Source organism: Antennarius striatus, chromosome 21, assembly GCF_040054535.1.
Source record: "Antennarius striatus isolate MH-2024 chromosome 21, ASM4005453v1, whole genome shotgun sequence".
Lineage (NCBI taxonomy): Eukaryota > Metazoa > Chordata > Actinopteri > Lophiiformes > Antennariidae > Antennarius > Antennarius striatus.
Genome location: NC_090796.1, coordinates 8,754,504 through 8,774,194, shown reverse-complemented (window position 1 = coordinate 8,774,194; position 19,691 = coordinate 8,754,504). Strand labels below are relative to the sequence as shown.

At 42.7% G+C, this 19,691-nt stretch overlaps 1 protein-coding gene across 2 annotated transcripts in view; it reads left to right on the top strand.

Moving 5' to 3' along the window:
- ntn2 (netrin 2) overlaps positions 1–19,691 on the top strand; it is a 41,430-nt gene extending 21,739 nt beyond the window's left edge. For both annotated transcript variants that reach the window (XM_068306062.1, XM_068306061.1), the window contains 5 exons: positions 3,232–3,420; positions 9,049–9,198; positions 11,948–12,001; positions 15,535–15,609; positions 15,700–19,691. In XM_068306062.1, coding sequence (XP_068162163.1) covers positions 3,232–3,420; positions 9,049–9,198; positions 11,948–12,001; positions 15,535–15,609; positions 15,700–16,079 — 848 coding nt within the window. In that variant the 3' untranslated portion in view covers positions 16,080–19,691. The remainder of the gene's footprint in view (positions 1–3,231; positions 3,421–9,048; positions 9,199–11,947; positions 12,002–15,534; positions 15,610–15,699) is intronic.

The window sequence follows — 19,691 nt, the reverse complement described above, 5'->3', positions numbered from 1 at the left end:
CAAGTCTGCAAGCTTGTTCAGGGCACATTTAGTTATTGAGGCACCTGCTATGAAAGCTGGAATATAACAGTGAAGTGTTCTGTCGGTCCACCTTACTGGAAGTATTCCATTTCCATCCCTTTGATCAAAGCAGAATAAAACAAAACAGGTATTTCCTGCATTTCCTGCATAACTTCATGATTCTTTTCTTTGCGTCATTCGTGTAGCTCCATGTGTTGATTGATTCTCTGACCACTAAAGGAGGCGTATTCTCTGGACGATGACCAATCTCACAACACCGGCAGAGCTCCTCCCTTGGCTTAAGTGCCTGTTTTGCTGAAACAGATAAGAATTAGTTTTTTTTGCGGTGCACTAGTGAGACTTTCATGTGTTAATGAATTGAAAAACGGCCTTCAGCGACGTTCAGTTATCCCCACTGAGCCTAATTTGGGAGAGGGGAGCGCTGTGGTCGTTGGGGGTGGCAGGTTGAGGGGGAAGGTGGATAGTATGTGTGTGTGTGTGTGTGTGTGTGTGTGTGTGTGTGTGTGTGTGTGTGTGTGTGTGTGTGTGTGTGTGTGTGTGTGTGTGTGTGTGTGTGTCTGCACTTCAAAACAAACCCATAAACATTCCAGGATCTTTGGGCAGCTGCAGCTCCACGGCTAACTTAACTGCACACCATAGAAAACACACACATACAAACACCTACTTGAGGCCATAAGTGTTCTTTGTGTGTTTGTTTTCCTCTTTTTTCATTCATTCATGCTTTTTTCAGTCAGACACAGCAGCAACATTATCAACAGAAAGTAGTCCACTCATTCTGTGCTACAAAAAACTTGGCTGTTGTTCGAGCCAATCCAGCAATCACTCCCACACGTGCTAAATCATTTGAACTCCAGCTTTCTTTACATTTTCTACGCTTGAACATTTCCTCTCTTACTTCAGACTTTGTTGGCTGATCTTGTTGCAAAGCAGTAAATCCAGAAGATGCCTTTCGTGGGCCGACGGTCCTTCAGAGAGAGAAAACGTGACCCGTTGCTTTCTTTCTCTACTACAGGAACACAAGCACTCACAGCTGCATGTATTAGAGATGCTTGATCATAATCATCGTCCCCCACCTTGATGTACCCCCCCGAGACACCACTACTTGCTAAATGCTGTGTTCTTCATCATATTTTGCCCCTACAGGAAGTCGGACGGAGTGCTTAGTTGTTCAAAACCATTCATACTAGATACAGAACCGCCGGCACACAGAAAAGAAACCACTGCACTGCCAGGAAATCAACAGCTTCATTCGGTATCGTCCCATCATGATGCTTCACAAGGTCCAAGGTCATCGGTATTCTTGTGCTTGCAAGTGTATGAGGACGCCCCAAAGATCCAGTTGTGCATCTTCACAAATGTGTATTTTGATAAAGTTAGAGCTGCACACAGATCATTCTGTATAATAACCCTGTAAATCAGAGCAATCTGGAAGCGTATCATCCATTATTTAATATGAATTACTTTATTTATGTGTGGGTTATTTGGCTCCCACAAAAGAAACAGTGTGCCATTCCCTTATTTCTGATTCTTAGTGGTCAGATTGATTTCTGATGGCAAATTTTTATCGGTATGAAAACCAAAGATTTAAAAACAACTCTTGATGCATCTGTTCAGTGGTAATTCATAAAACATCTTCACTTAAAGAACGTGGAGTCAAAAATGAAACCTGATAACAGACGGAAAAGGCAGACGTACCTCCTCTCACCTTTGGAAATCTGAATGTTCACATTGTGAGGAGGATGGTCAGTTTAACTACGTTAATATTACATTCAAGTGACTCATTTAAAATTTTCCTGTCATGCCACACAGATTGCATATGGAATTAGAAATCGTCAGATCAGAATCGGGCCTCATTATTCCTCATATATGGAAGTTAGTCTATTGGAATGGGATAAGTGTGTTTGGTTCTGTCATCTGAGTGAACATGTATTCAATGTCATTCCCTGACATGATGATGATGGTGATGGAGACGCAGACGCAGCTCTGAAAATGCTCCGTAAACCAACAGCTTGGACAATAAATCGCGCATCAGCATCCATTGCAAAATAGATGCCTTTACTTCCATTTCAACCTGAGCATTTTTGGTTTCTCAAAAAATAGATAGAGATTACAAATCACAACTGGACATCGAGACCTGCTTGAAAAGACAGCTTTAGAGATGGATTCTGTAACACCAGTCACGCCGCTGTACAAAAAGACACACAAAGACATAAAGGCCTCATAGTCCCAGAGCAGGTCTGAGTACCGATTCCCTGTTTTATCTTATTCTACTCAAAACATCCATTGTTATTGCATTTTTCTGAAATACCAGATTAAAGTTAAATAATATCACCATCTGTTGTGATCCCCTAATAATCCTCTCCTGCCATAACTGTTGACATTTTCGGTCAAACAGCTCTGCCGTTCTTTACCTCTTTCTAATTTATCTGTGGGTCACTTTGAACTGGAGCTAAGCTCCGCAGCAATCATCTTTGAAGTCGTAGCCAAGTCTTCAGGTCCCTGGTCTGACTCTGATTTAACCAGCAGACTCTCTGAATCAGACTCTTACACAAACATGTAGGGCACGCTTCTCAGAAGGCTCCTCGAACACAGGGCCCGCTATATGGAGAGCGAACAGAGCGTGTGAGTGATGTCAGAGCTGCTGAGTGTGGTCCAGCATGAAGGAATCAGTGTAAAGAGTCAGAGGCATGACGGAAACCACTGGGGTTTCAAGTGGGATAGGTAATAATGAAGAGATATATTCTCACATCATGTGTCCCATATATTGTGGCCTGCCTCATTTAGAAGACAGCTATCTCAAGCCCATTCCTTTATCTGAATGTGTCTCGCCTTTAATAGGTCCTAGAAGTCTTTACTCATCAGTGATTCATGAAATTTATGTCTCTCTTTCCAGTGATTAATAACTAATGGACTACAAGAAGCAGAATTCATTAATTATGAAATGGAGAAAATGAGTTCTGCAAATATCAGGTTTGATTGATGAGTTGTGGAGCAGCAGCCAGGCACACAGCTGCAGCGTAGATTATAAACCACTTACTACTGCCTTACTGGAAAATGTCTCCCAGCTCTCTTGTGATATGCGCAATATATGTTTTACTATAATGTACACTTTCAAGTTAAATTTAGGTTTTCTGGGAAACACACTATGAAGATATTACTTCACCTGCTCACATTTTCTAATGGGATTAACGTTCTTCTTTCTGTCTGCAGCGTGTAACTGCAACCTCCACGCCCGTCGCTGCAGATTCAACATGGAGCTGTATAAGTTGTCAGGGAGGAAGAGCGGAGGGGTGTGCATGAACTGCCGCCACAACACCGCAGGCCGCCACTGCCACTACTGCAAGGAGGGGTTTTACAGAGATATGGCAAGGCCGATCACTCACCGGCGAGCCTGCAAAGGTGAGGGGTATCATGTATGCTTCAGTTATCTGTAAGTGGTTTTGTCAGGATGTGTTAACATGAAATTTCCCCAGTTGTCCCTCTGCTATGAGGAAAAACTATTTTTATTAAACATAATTAAGAAACACTATGTTTAGACTCTAATGTGAACAAGGATCACTTTAATGTTCAATCAGTCTTCTGTAAAGCAGCAAAAATGAATGTTTATTTACACAGAAATGACACTGATTATCTTTCATTTGGCAAAAAGTGACAGTAACTGTTTTACAAAACGTTCAAACAAAAGCCGATGGAGATGCTTGAAGTATGATACACATATGATGCTGCCGTTTCTGACAAAAATTTTTTAACAAGCTTAGCCAAAGGAGTAATCAGTTGTGATTGGAAACGAGCATGGTCACGGTACCTTCCACTGAAATATGTCAACACGTCTGACTTGCCATACCTTAGAAACGGGGAGCAAGTCGACACATCGCCTGAAGCTTTTCTGGCTGTCCCACCAAATACCTCTCCGTACCGCACACCACATAATATTATGACTTGACCTTTTCTCATGGAAACATGTATTTTATCCCGTTATTATTTCACATTCGCAGTGAATATTTTTCAACCTGATATTATGCTGGAAGCATTTCTCTCCTCTTGCTGAACTCATTGCAAAAACAACACCGGTTTCCTGAGCTTGTTGCCCGATAGAAAAATTCAAATCAATAGCAGAGAGGGAATGTTTTTCATTCTCTTGATTCTGATGAAGGTAAAGAATCACTTCCAGAACTGTTAAAAAAAACTGCATTTGCCAATGTTGATGATCTGTGATGATCTTTTGGTCAAAATTTCATGGCGAGAATCTCTGACTGGCTCCTGCTCAGTTTTCCCTGTGCAGCCGACCCAAGCTGTAACCGAACACCGAGAGGTTAGAAATGGCATGATATTAGTTGCACCAAGATGTCGAGCCATACATCATATAATGGCAAAATTCCACGACGATTTGGTCACATGCCTTAAAGCTGGAGTCATTTGACCTGCTGCTGCACCAAAACACTGACAGAAAGAGCTCTGCCTGAACCCAGACAGGACATCAGTCTTGAGATGCGTGTTTCCCGTTTGTCAATTGTTCCCTCATTTACGATTTCCTGCAAAACCTGGAAGTGTGATGATTTCACAGACACACACACACACACACAAACTCCCTCACACTATATTTGTCAATATCAAGGCCTCTGGATCAGGTGGTTTCACAGTTTATCTCCTTTCTTCACAAAGGCCCCAGACGTAACGGAGATGAAAGTTAACGTCTGAAACGCTTTTCAGCGCCGCTGGCTCTACAATTGATCAGAAAAATTCCAGAGCCTTTGAGGAGTGGCCATTTTCCTTTGGCTCAGCCTTTTTCACTTTTTTCATCAACAACACGTTGTTTTATAACCACCATCCCCTCTTCCTCTCCAGCTTCTGGTTTCTCTCTCTCCGTGACTAGCTCAAGGCCTTTGAGACCTTTAGTTTTTCTCCATGCCAATATTATTTCCAACCCTGATATTTGCATGCTATCTCAATATGATGGTGTTAAGATAGAGGTCAAGGTGCGATATGACTGAGGGTCGGGTGTGTGTCACATCTAAAATGGACATACAACAATAAAATACGGATGTTTTCTGAAAGAAAAGCGAGGAGGGCTGGCGGCAGTGTCTTAGAAGATAAATCACCCATTTCTGTTTCCAATAATACCTGCTCTGTAGATGAGTGAAGAGTAACCACTGTCCTCCCGCCTTCATCACCACTAACAGTATCTCTTGTATACAGAACACACACATTCTGTCTTCCTAGTTTAGGACATGGACATAGACTCTACAGTTCAATTGCCCAGGAGCCAGCCTCTCCAGCAGCTCTTTATAGTGTCACAAGAATTAACAGCCAGAAAAATGAAAGAAACATGGCAGTGACCACATGGCCTGGCTGCAGTATATGAGCTTTCAAGATGTAAGGTTGTTAGGTGAATCCAAACCGTGCAGCTGGTATCCACAAGGAGCATTGATAAAAGGCGTTTACAAAGGCCATAGTCCAGGGCTTGCCAACATAAACCATTTGGCCGTCCATCTCGGATGTCTGTCTGGAACAGGACTTGAAGATATTTGCTGTTAGAAGACACGTTGGACAGAGGGAGGGTTACACAATCTAATTGTAGTAATTTTTGGACATTTGGTCTATTACAGTTCATCCTTGCGGGTGGAATAACACCATCTTTGTATCATTAGTGTGAAGGTTATCCAGTACCTGTGAGCACCAATGGAGCAGAACCAGGGGATCAAGATTTTATCTGTCCCTGAGAGGTGTGTGTGTGTGTGTGTGTGTGTGTGTGTGTGTGTGTGTGTGTGTGTGTGTGTGTGTGTGTGTGTGTGTGTGTGTGTGTGTGTGTGTGTGTGTGTGTGTGTGTGTGTGTGTGTGTGCTCTCCATCTACACCATCAGCTTATCAGTCGCTCAACAAAGCAGGATAAATGCTAAAAAAAAAACCCCTAATATCCGTGGACAAATATGTTTGCACTGAAAAGCATTTGGTCATGGATGAAAAATATTCACATACACTTAGTTAATTCAAGCCATTGATTTAATAGTCAGTGCACAGAAAGGACTGATTAGTGCTCTCAGTTTAGTATAAAATATATTTTCACACCACCCTTTGACAGCAAAATCAGTCGGCTGGAGAGGACATTTTTAAAGTCTTTGTGGTCTGAATGTCATCAAGAGATTTCATCACAGTTTCTAACGGTCTGTTATCCTGTTAAAGGATCTGAAAGATAACACACCTAAAAAGCCAAAGTGTATTCACACATCACAGTCAAAGATCAAAATAAAATCATGTTAAATCCAAATGATTCCCAGCATGATTATGAAGTTTAATGTCACAAACATTGTCAGGTAAGCTAAATTGAGGCAACTCAAGAGCTCCAATTGGAGGGAATGGATTATTCTAACAAGCACACAGATTGTTGTTTTTTTTCTCCATCTCCCAGGCTGCACAGAAAAGCATGTATTTCACCATCTCTGAGTGAACAGCCAACAGAACGTAACTGACTGTTAAAAACATAAGCACTGCACAGGGTGCTTAATAACACCACCCTGTGCAAATGTGGCCACAGCTAATAACTGCTGACAAAGAACAGTCCTGGTAAGGAGTCCAGCCCATATGCACACACACACACACACACACACACACACACACACACATGCACAGAGCAGCACAGATCTGTTAAACAGAGCAAATGCCTGTCAAATGACTACAAATCCCAACTCAGTGCCTGTCACATCTGTAAGCACAAAAGGCTTGAAAAGTCATCAACCTCTGAGGACGTTTTTACTGCTTCTTAACTGGTCTGAGCCCCCGCACATAAAACTTCAGAAAAACAGTTCAAGGAGGAGAGCTGGGGGTGGAGGTTGACACCAGCCGCCCCCATCGTGCCTCTTATGACCCATTCAGATCTGGAAGTTGCTGGTTGTTTACTGAACTGTGTTGACAGTGGAAGTAAACCTCCATGTCTTCACAGCCTGCGATTGTTTAGTGAGAATGTCTGACAGGACCGATGACGACGGAGCCCATCCAGTTGATGATTTCTGCCGCTCGGTGATCAGGCTGGAAAACAACGTCCACATGTCTTGTCGGGCATGACAGACTGACTTCAGACTTGTGTCAGACGGATCGTGTAACGGTGGGGGGGGTGGGGAGGGGGAGGGCGTCCTTCGTAGGCTCCATTTCGCAATCAAGAACAAACCGCAGATCTTTTCACATATTTTGTTTTCTTCTTTTATGCAACCAGCATGTTTACATTTCATTAGAAATGAAAACCAATTTCTTGATCATCAGCTCATTAATCTGTTTGAATGATAGACGATCGGAGGATTTAATAGATCCAGCGTGTTAGTCTGATCGGATGGGTTTCATTACATCATTTCGGAGCACAAACCCGAGGATTCACAATATTCTCTGGATGATGAATGACAGTGGGTACCGATGTGAGGGTATAAGTTACCTAGCTGGCACAGAGGAACAGGCCAAAGACCCTTGACTCGCCCTCTGACATCCAACATTTTCAGATGTCAGTCTCCTGTAGGTCAGACACTCTCCATCACAGCTGTAGCTTTCTCCGTCCTGGTGCATGGCTCAAATGGTGGGGATTTTGCACGGACGCTGAAACATCAGATTTACGTCTCCACGCACAGCTTCAAACGGAGCGCGGCCACTTTGACACCTGTGGACCGGTCGGCCCTGCCGGAAAAAGGCAAACGTGTTTCTGAAGATCTGAGCTGCAGTTAATCCCTCACAACCCCGCCGCCAGACGCACACAATTACTCTTTGGTCACTTTCAGCCATTTAGACTCTCCATTTGCCCTACCGACAGGTGGTAGGGTCCCGGCACAAATAAATATATTTGCAGTTCCGTGGAGTGGTGGGAAGAAATTATGGCGTGCCACCAGCTGTTTTTCTCTGGCATGCCAGAAACTGTTAGTTTACAAAGTTTTTCCCCAAAGTGTGATGTTGGTTTGTTTCCTTTCTTGTGTTTTGATGATTAAATAATGAGAACTATTGTTTTACAACTGAATCATTCGTACATCTCACTGAACCATTGTGCACTAGTCTGCACTTCTATAATTTTAAATTATAGAAAATGTATGTAAATTTCTATCATTGAAAATGATAGAAAATGTAGAAAATTCACAATTCATTTGGTGAATTTACCAATCGTCCAAAAGATGTCAGTAGATTTCTTAACTGTTCCCGAAATGCCGAAAGTTTTCTGTGAAATCAGTCAGTCTCACCCCAAATATCGACAACGTGAGAAAATGTAAAAGTCTTGAATTTAAAAGTTACTGGTTTCTTCATCTGACTGGATTACATAACAGTCAGAAATACCACAGTTTGGTTGGATTCACAGTAGTTTATGATGTTTGGACTCTACAAAAGTGTTGTGTCAGTCACTCACTACTTCTCTCCAGGCATCTCCCTTGCTTCTCACACTCCAGTATTTAGCTTCTCCCTGTCCTTTTCATCCTCTTTAACATCTTGTAAAGCTCTCTTGGAAGGTTTCGGACGAACACGCCAACTCTTTAACAGCTGCTTAAACCAAAAAAGGCTTCCATTGCTGAAGGGGTTTTTGGTAACTTAGGTTTGAACCGACAAAACTCATAAAGGATTCGCCAAAAAAGAGGGGGTCAGAGCGTTGCTTGTTGCTGTTGGCATTTGCTGGGAATCAAATGAACTTTCAGGAAGTGATGAAGCAGCAAAGTTTGTGTGTGTGTGTGTGACCAGGCAAGCATCAGGCTTGACACGGCACTGTAAGAGCAGTGAGGATGGCACATTTGTGCATCACCTTTCTGGTCTGATACTATTATCATTTCTTCTTATCTGTTATATTTTTTCTCCCAGTTGCACAGACACATTGAGAAGAGAAACCTAAAAATTCATCACATGATTAAAAATGAAAAGATTACATCCCCTAACCTGCACAGACTCATCCACAGACTTAGCCAGTTGTGTGTGTTGTCTTGGCAACAGGTTTTGATGATTTACCTCTCTCTCTTCTCCCTTATTTAACAATCGTCCCTCCCCCTTCACACCTGTGCCCCGGTCTACACCCCAGCCTGTGACTGCCACCCTGTGGGTGCAGCAGGCAAGACATGCAACCAGACCACAGGCCAATGCCCCTGCAAGGACGGCGTTACCGGCATCACCTGCAACCGCTGCGCTAAGGGCTACCAGCAGAGCCGCTCACCTGTGGCCCCCTGCATCAGTAAGTGAATCACACACACACACACACACACACACACACACACACACACACACACACACACACACACACACACACACACACACAAACACAATTACCAATGAGTGATAACAACTTTGTTGCCTGGTGACTTTGTGAGTTCGTTTGTCAGTTTCTTCATCGATCAGTGAGACACTGACAGATTCCATGGTGAAAAACATCACATAACAGAAGGCATAACACATAGTTACAATAAAGTCATGAACCACTCTAAAAGCAGCCCATATTCCAACCAGAGACATTACAGCGTAATTGAAAGCACACTTCCCTGTAGCCTGAAGTCTTTCTGGCCTTCTGACAGACGCACTCAGCCCAGTCCATGCACTACATACTCAATATACTGAACAAGCATGTGTAGGTTTGCTTGGTTGCCTAAAATGAAATGATAATTTCATTGAAAACATAACCCAGATGTCATATCATGCAAAGTAGTCAAATTAAAAATCAGTGCAGAGAAGGTATTGTGAGAACTTGGTTAATGTTGTTGTGCTTTCTGTCAATAGTGTGTAGTGTAGTTGTGTGTGTGTGTGTGTGTGTGTGTGTGTGTGTGTGTGTGTGTGTGTGTGTGTGTGTGTGTGTGTGTGTGTATGTGTGTGTGTATTCTACTCACCATATATGCATGTCTGCTGCATCAGATTTTTAATTTCCTGTGACAAGTGTGTATGTGCGGCTGTGGATTATGAAATTTGCCAGTAGCCGGCACATGCAGGCGTGTGTTGAAGAGAGCAACTTTCCATCACACTGTGAGCCAAGGGCTCTATGCACACTTTACACACTTTGCTGACAAGACCTCCACCAAAGCAGACTGTGTGTGCCCAGCGCCCCGCCGTGCTCCGCCACATTGTGGCGACATGCTGCCATGTTGGTTTTGTCACACGCAGTTCTGGAGCGGATGGCAGATGGGAGAAGGACGTTCATTTCAGTACCACTGAAGCAAACACTGAAAGAAGGGTTGTGTGTGTACATTTGAACTGAACGGTTTGTAAAAACGTTATCGGGGGGGGGGGAAATCACAGTATGTAGCAGCTGCATTTTTTGATATACCACAAACATACAAATTAAATTTTCCTGAAGCAAAAGACGATTCTTTTGAATTTTTTTGTTCAGATCAGCTTTAGTTACCTTGATGATTTGCACTTAAGCTCACGTGTTCTATATCTAGCACTAATGTAAACATGTCTGTCCTCTGAAACAGCATGCATTCGCACATTTATACAGCTAGCATGAGTCACCTGCATCACCGATATCAAACACACTTTCTTTCTTTTTTTGCCCTGATGCTGGTGCTGGGTGATCACAAATGCACTTGTATATGTTTTTTAAGCTAAAAGCTACAATCTGATCCATTACAAACAGATAGATTGACATTTAAGTGTGTCAATATGGCTTTAGGGTGGGTTTCCCGCTGCCTATTGAGGCTCCTGGACTCAGAAAAGAAGACAAGCCCATTAAGCAGCCCAATTAGCATGATGGCAGCAACCCTCATCTGAATGATCCTTTCATCATCTGTGTCTTCACAAGATGTGGCCACAGGGGCACACAGACAGAAAATACCCTCTAGCAGCTGCTCCCGCCTCACGAAGCTGCATGTCCTTGTCTGTTTTTGTTGGTGGGGTGTCCATAAATAAATTCAGACACAAGCTGCTTTTTGCTTCAAAAAAAAAAAAAAAAAAAAAAAAAGCTCTCCAACAAACACCCTCACCCCACCTCCTGCCAGCACACTCCCACTTTGCTTGTTTTGAACATCAACATCCAAATCAAATCTAAAGCAGATCCTCTGGGTGGAAGCTGCGCCAGCATCCAGTAACTCTGTTTACGGTAACAGCAAAGAGCCCTTTATTAGCATTAGCAATTGTATTGGAAAGTTACGATTAGGAGAGGAGTCCTGGAGGAATTCCACAAGGTGGAGTAGCCGACGGGCACAGCGAGGGAGGGCTGCATCCGTCTCAAGATGATCCAACCAAAATTGTTCCTTTGCCATCTGTCCATGTTTGCCCGTCGAGGACACAGCGGTGTCAACGCAGCATCTGTTCGGGGGGGGGGGGGGTCCAGACTAATCTGGTGCGCCACCTTTCCAATTTCATCAATGTTCCAAAAGAATCAACTCATCTGGATCGACTTCTTTAGACTTTAGATTGTTTTATGTGGCATCTGCTGGGATTGATTGGAAATGTACATTTGGTCTTTAATGCTTCATTATTTCTTCCACTTATACTCTCCTAAGAGCTTTCTTGGTATTCTTCAACATTACATTGAAGCCTCCACATGAGTCCATGGAATGCATGGTTTATTTGAGCCTGTCATCCAGCGCACCACCAATAAACATCCCTGTCAGTCTGTCATTGTTTATCTGCTGTGCCTGTCTGCAGTCCCCCATGTGTTTTCTTGTTCGTAGCTGACACGTGTCACAATCCGACCCTAACGTACAACAAGCCTGGTATTTTTTCACGCAAGACGCCTCCTGCTCGTAATTCAACACTAAGTTAACCTCTTTACCTCCCTGTTGTGGCTTTAATAATATATTCACACATGATCCCAAGATCACTGTTTGGAATTACCTTTAACTAATTCAGATATGTTTTTTCTTCTTCTTCTTTTGACCACACGTGCGCTCTGAGCAGGCATAAAAACCAAATTATTTAGATCATACTTAAAATGTCGAGATTTGCATTTACGCAATGAAATGACTTTGTGTTTCTGGTGTGCATTTCAGAAATCCCAGTGGTCAACCCCACAGCTGTGGTGAGCAGCACGGAGGAACCGGCAGGTTAGTGTGCACTCCTTTCACCTCGCCCATGAGTACAGCTGCTTTATGAGAGGAACAAAACTAGTTTTTAATATTTTTGGACTGGAGTTTTGAGGTGTGGAATAAATATTAATGAAGGGTCGGTCCCATCTTTTGAAGTCCGGCAAAAAGAATGAGTGCACAGGGACCTACAGGATTTTTCCATTGTCTTAAAAATCTCTGCCCTTTGCATGGTTTCTTCCACAGCCAAACTCAGGTTCGTGCAAAACTGAGTTCAGAATACGGTTGCAGCTTTAAGCCAATTTCATTAGATAGGCAGACGATTAGTTCAAGTTTAGCACGGAGATGTGCTGGAAAAGTGAGATCTGAGATGTGAAAAGTTTGGCAAATAACTCGGGGGAAGTTTGTTCAGTTTCTCTCCAACTGTCCAATTTAGGCTCTGTTGATTTGGAAATGTTGATTCATTAGGGAGCTTTTGAGACATGTCATCACTCAGGCTGCAGATCGCACCTCCCACTTTGCCACTGATATTTCACTCTACTTTTCACAAGATTATTGTTTTGATATCTCCGTCCCTTGACAAATCATAATTTGTCATACTGCTGACTGTAAAATTACTCTTTTGATTTATGCATTTCTTTCATTTAAAGGTTACATTTGCAGTTACACTATGAAGGAATGACTCATAGGTTTACAGATGCCTTCAGTGGCTCATGTTGACTTCAGTTTTATCCTCTTTTTGAATTTCTTTTCTCTTGTTAAGATTCTTTTGCTCAGTTTCCTCCTATTATCTGAGCCTCGCAGTCCTATTTAAAAGCAAAAACAAAAATTCACAGTCCAGTCTTTTGTGTGTGTGTGTGTGTGTGTGTGTGTGTGTGTGTGTGTGTGTGTGTGTGTGTGTGTGTGTGTGTGTGTGTGTGTGTGTGTGTGTGTGTGTGTGTGTGTGTGTGTGTGTGTGTGTGTGTGGGCGCATGTGTTTACGACTTCCCTGGGAAAATGTTACTTGGTCTAAGAACACAATCGTTGATCACCAATTCAACTCATCCAAACGCGCCGCAGCATTTCCCCCATCTTTCTCCTTCCTAAACTACCACAGAACGAGTTTCACTGTCAAAAAAATCCAAGGCCCCAAAATGGTTTTGTGTAAGGGGCGGTGGATGCAATTTGTCCTTGTCATGGCACAGTGAGAGGGGCCTGAGGGAAGGAGGGCATCTAGAGCCCCGGAGCCAATTGTGAATGTTTTCATTGGGCTGCTCTTCTGGGTCAGTGGTCGATTCAGCAGCAGCTTTTCCAGGTGAACAGCCAGCAGTAAGTGACTCTTCATGGGAAAACACACTCGACCCCAGCCAAGCACTTCACCACTGATACCTTTAGGTCAGCCACTGTATACCACACACGCAAACAATAATGGTGATCTAATGAATTCCATGCACATCTCATCGAAATGCATGCCTGTCGCAGTTGCTAGCACACTTACATGATAATGATCTTCACATGAAACCACATACTCACTCATAATGAAAAAGACCTTAAGCAAACAATGATGCTTAACCTCCTGTGAATAATGCACAACACACACAACCCTGCAGAAATCTATCCACAAGTACATCGCTGGACCCTTCCACATCCACACTTCCACTCATCAGTGTCCTTCTTTAAGTCGCCGAGTCTTGACGTTATTGGACGCTGCCATCTGCTCTCTCCTTCTCCCTTTCTTTCATATTCTCTCCTCTAATAAAATCTCCAGTGCTTTGATATACAGCCAAACCTCCTGGACATTTTTATGGGCTCCTTGGTCCCCTGTTTCTTTCCTCCTTCCATTGCTCTATCCGCTCCCCCCCCACCACCACCAACAAAAAAAAAAAAAAAAATGAACGATGCAACACCCTTGTTCCCATGCAATCCACAAAGTGTAATTTTCTTACTCACGATTTTTTTTCTTCTTTTTTTTAATTGGAGCATTTCATATCCAACAAATTTATTCTGTTTGCTTTGGGAAGTAACATGAACGAAAGCTTTTCCATTTGATGGCAATGAGAGGCCCGACCACAGATACGAGCCCCTTTAACGGCATGTGGTTTTTCAGTTTCATGCCCTGACATTCCAATTCCAAACGGACAGCATGCCCAGATCCTCCTGTGCCTTCACTGAAACACGGTAGTCATGTCTTAACATGAGCATCCTCTCTCCATGTACTTTTTTTATTTCAATTGGTACATCCAACAACAAACAATGAATAAAGCATCAATAAATATGCAAATACAGTAGGTATTTGCATACCTACTGTAAAACTTCAGTGTTATTTATTTTCATCTGTTGTTAAAGCTTTATTTCAGTTTGGCTTCTTTTCTAATCTCATTCCATTTTTTCCCTGACAAATAGGAAATGCATCTTATGATGCCAAGGAAGTAAAGCTTTTAATGTTATAACAAATATTTCAGGATCACACAGAACAAACCATTTGGAATTATTACTTGCATGTGTCTGATTTATTTCCAACTTTCTTGGTCCAAAGGAAGTATTGCTCACAATGATTTTTCAACATCACTCCACAAATATTTCCCTTTTTTTTTGGAATGATCAATTTTTTTGTTGGGTTGAAGTTCAATCTTGGGCTGCAAACTGAAGAGATGAGAGGTTGTGGTGGAATGAGGTAGTTGCTTCAAACCCTAGAGCTATAAATCAAGGGATGAATTATTTCCAGTGTAGTTTCCAAATTTGTGTAACTTTGCAAAGATGGGCCGGAAAAAAATTCTCGGAGATAAATAGTGTTTAACTGTTTTTTTCTGAGTCAAGACCAGAGATGAGAGGCATCAGCCATCCAGGATGTTACTATAGTCCTCACGATCATTATATAACACCTCATCACTGGTGGCTCCGCCCATAATTGGTCAATAGAGGTCATCAGTCTGATGTGTGGTCTCAGGCGTCATGCTGGCAGCCAAGGTCTGTCCACATACATCCAACCATGACCCGCTTCCAATACGCTCTGCCTTTCCTCAAGATCCCTGACAACATGTCAAAGTGAACACATTTATTACTCAGGTATATTTCACTGGCCTCACAAACACCAGCTGCTGCTGGGGTGCGATGTGTGATTAGTCTACGTTGTGTTCTAACACAGCTCAATTTAATCCAACAATGTCCACTTTCTGTTGCAGCCTTTGACTCCATCAAAGGACTCTGTCACCGTGAAGACGAGTGTAAATATAAGAATAGTTGTCACAAGGTTTTGAAACAAGTCAACACAACAACCTCGGCCTGCACCCATTGGTGGAAACGATGCGTTTGGGTGTGTTTATTGGTGGTTTCACACTATATAGCAGTTTAGTCACACAACCTTTGCACAACAGATGTGCTAGTTACTATTTAAGTGCTCCATGAGCCTCACATAACGGGTAATGAAATGGTGTGAAATAGTCCTAAAATGTAACCGTATGGCAACGGCTCAGAATCCAAGTGTGTAAGTGTCCTTTATCCGTGTAATTTAAGTGTCAGTAGATCTGTGGCGCTAGCGCAGGCTTTACTGAATGATGGCTGTTTTTGGTTTTCAGATTGTGAGTCTTACTGTAAACCAGTGAAGGGCAACCTGAAGATCAACATGAAGAAATATTGCAAGAAAGATTACGGTAGGACTGTAGAATTAATTATTAACCATAAAAATAGTGTTAAGAATGTAGGTCTATTTTTTTTTTAAATGTTTTTGACTCTGTCCTCAGCTGTCCAAGTGAATGTACTGGACATGGAGACAGTGGGGGACTGGGCTAAGTTCTCCGTTAACGTGGTGTCTGTGTACAAGAGTCGTGGCGAACCTTTGAAACGAGGCGACAACATCCTGTGGGTGCACATGAAGGACCTCGCCTGCAAATGCCCGAAGATCCAGATGAGCAAACGGTTCTTGGTGATGGGTGGTAGCGATGGAGGCACGAGCACAGGCACTGGCGTCAGCCCAGGGGCCGGAGCCCCCAGTCCAGGGGTGGAGCGCGTGGGCCTTATTGCTGATAAAAACAGCCTGGTGATCCAGTGGAGGGACGTTTGGACAAGACGCCTGAGGAAGTTCCAGCGCAAAGAGAAAAAGGGGAAGTGCAGCAAAGCATGATGGGAAAGCAGTCCTGTCTGTCCTTTCACCCCCTCCCCCCTACCATCATGAAACCTTGCCCAGTGATCTCTTATCCCTTTCCCTGAACCTGTCTTTTACATCACGGGAACTCTGCACATTAGAAGACTGCATGTACCCTACCTGTTTTAAGGACCACATGTTGTGTATATTGTATAATTATTTTCATTTTATTTTTCAAATTTTGACTTTGTTATGTCCGTTGTCTTTTGTCCGATTGGTTTGCCTTAAAAAGGGACCATTAAAAAGGGTATGAAGGGTAGACTAGTAGCAGATGCCATTCCCTCGCTAGACGACGACAGCGGAAATGTCCACTTGTCACCAAACTTCAACACCCCCCTCCCACACACACACACACACACACACACACACCACTGGACCTTCACTCCTCCTCACCTCCCACTACACAACTCAGCTGTGGTCTTTATTCCAGACTCCCCCCGGCTTGGCCTCTTCACGTTTCCTTACCGAAACAAACTCCACCTGGATCACGCCGTGCTGTCCCGCCTGACCACCACCGCCTTTTTCTGTTCAAATGATCATGAACAAATGTTCCTGTTCCAAACCTCAACAGCAACTTCTACCGACTGTAACTATGAAACTCCCGTCCCGTGAGGAATCAAGGGCTCCCTTCGTAGGAACGATTTCCACAGCAAACCTCAGACTGGCCACCAGACAGCCCTGACAGAATAAACTGCTCGTGTTATATCTGTATTTTATGCCACTACCTATAGCAGAGTTTATATTCTTTGTGTGGCTATGTTTTATCTCATCCATCCATATTCCAGCCAAAATTCTTATTTAAGATGTATCTTTTGTGTTTTATTGTACGTAGAACAAACCATTTAAGCATGTGTGAGTCACATTCCAGGCTCTGGGGCTGTGCCTCTTCACCACTATTCCCTCTCATTAGTGGTTTATAAAGTTATACGTCACCATCATAAGTTATTGCTTGTCACTTTTTCTGGGGGAAATATTAAGCAATGTGGACAAATGGCTGGAATTTAAGAACAATGCCGATATTTCAAAGGGGACTTTTAGCTTCATGGATAATGTCTTCTGTTGGTTAGTGGCCTTCCAGATGTTCCTGTGTGGCCAGTGTTATTCCTTCGTATTTAAATGTCTGAACGTTTTTCTGATCTGCCTTGCGACTGGCATCCATTTGTTTGCCAAAAATACGAGATTGAAACGAGAGTTCAATCAACGAGAGAGTTTTCATGCAGTAAAATGAAAACAAAGTTGGATAAACAACATAGCTGTGTTTTTCTCTGACATATTTTGACAAAATGAATGAGGCTGGAAAGTTTTTTTTTTTTTTTTTTTAATGTGTGCTCACTGATTGTGTAACGACATGAGAGGATCATATTTCATTCCTCGTATACTATGTTATGTTTGCGTGTTTGTGGTCTTTGCTGGTCCATCAAAAAAGCTTGCAAGTGAGCAGAGCGAGGCTTACACCAATATGAGCATATAAACCCAAAGGAAAACTTCCCGAGTCATCTTCCCTCACGCGCCCACCCTGAGACATTCTCTGTCATCCTGTGCCAAATAAGCATAGTCAGTTTTGAAATTCAATTAAGAGGCTATGGAAGTCAAGACCGACAAAAACCACAGAGAGACTCGTCTGGTTGCTCTCAGGCTTTTTATCTGCCTTTTGCTGTTATTTCATTTTGTAAAGCACATTAAAATTTATTTAAATAGAGCACAAGATAAACACAGTTTTGAGGGGCACATCAAACTAGCGTAGCGGTGTGTGTGTGTGTGTGTGTGTGTGTGTGTGTGTGTGCCGACAGGCCTGTCATGCTAGCTAGTGGTTACGCTCCTCTGGCTGCAGTGGTATGTTTGGTTTGTCATTCATCCAAAAGTATCTCTCCTCTGCCCTCCTCTATGTGTCAGCCGCCATCCTCTCCAAACGCTCCTTCCAGCCTTTTTTGTGTGCTGCGTATTCAGTGTTTCAGATCGGTGACGGAACAGAAACAAGGCTGCCAAAAAACAAAAAAAAAAACCCAACTCCTCAGTGGTGTACTGTACTGCACCATTGTCATTATTTTCACGTTTTCTGAGAATGTATGTCAAACTGTGAAGAACACACTCACACAAGTCTATGGTCTGATTGTAAATGTGTGTGAAATAACGTCACCAAGCTTAAGAATGTGGGCACCATGACAGCCGTTATGAACTATGAGTGGGTTTGGATGTTGTTCTACTGATTGTAAATCTTTATGCTGTGCATTCATCCGTCTCACTACATTTTGTTTTCAAATATGAAAACATCCCATTGCAAAATTTAATGACAACGCTACGGCAAATTACAGGCAACATTTTCTTCTGAGAAAAAAGTCAAAACTTCCAAAAATGTCAAATGAAACCATCAATCCTGGTTTGTGTTGTCTGTCCTGTGTGACAGATGGTGCTTGAGTCTCTTCTCGAGTATGATGTGACACGTTATGATGGATGGTCAAATTACATGCCTTTGAGGCCTCCCTGGAACTTTTTAAGCACCCAACACTTGAATCTGGACTTTAGATTTGTCAATGTGAAATTACCCAAAAAAGAAGGAGAAAAATGCCCACCCTGAATGAACAAAGATAAGAAGCAAGAACTAGCCAGATGTTTTGGGGGGATGGAAGCACAGCATTGTTAAAGTTATTTAGTGGGTTTCATAGGGAGAGCCGTCCTGTTGTTTTACGCTAGCGAGCTGAGCAGCTTGGCAGTGGAACTGAAACCGTAACGGCTTTTTTTTGTCTTTACCTCCCCCACTGCAGCAATTATTACATTCACAGGTGTGTGTGGGTGTGTGTGTGTGTATGTGTGTGTGTGTGTGTGTGTGTGTGTGTGTGTGTGTGTGTGTGTGTGTGTGCGTGTGTGTGTGTTATTTACCCAAGTAAACAAGTGGTATGCTGAAGATCCGACCATGCAGAATGGCATATATCCTATCTGAAGACAAAGCTCCTCCTTTTTTTTTTGTCACTGGTGTGATTCCCATTTTTATTCTCATTCCACTTCCATCTTGCCTTGTTTAATGAGTTTTGACATACTTTAATGTTGTAAATATGTACTGAACTGCCTCTACTATTTGTGTTGTCTTTTGTGAAGCATCACCTGGCCTGGGATGACTCTTGAGTTTGGATGCACAAACCAGATGATCTTATATGGATGTAGAAACCAGAAACATATGCTTTTGTGATCACAGCCTGGAGATGCGGTTCAGATTTTACACAGAATGTATTCCTGTTGGTTTAAAGTTGTTTCCAGACAACAACCACCTTAATTGTAAATGACTTTGTAGGGAGTCGATGTAAAAATGTGACCCGTGCTGATCGGTCCTTTTGCTTTTCCCAGAGGTAGAAGCAGGAACTGACAGAACAACCTGCATATTATGGTTCCATTAATGTTCTAGGAATAATGCTTCACTCACAAAAAAAAACAACTGATCTTCCTACCTTTAATGGGGAATGAAGGGATTCTTCCCTTAGTTCAGTCCTGCTATTCATTTCTGTTACATCAGAGTCTTTCTTGTACATTTTCCTCTGAGGCAATGAACCACTGACCTTTTAATCTAAATGATAAAAAAAATAAATTATTAGTTAATGA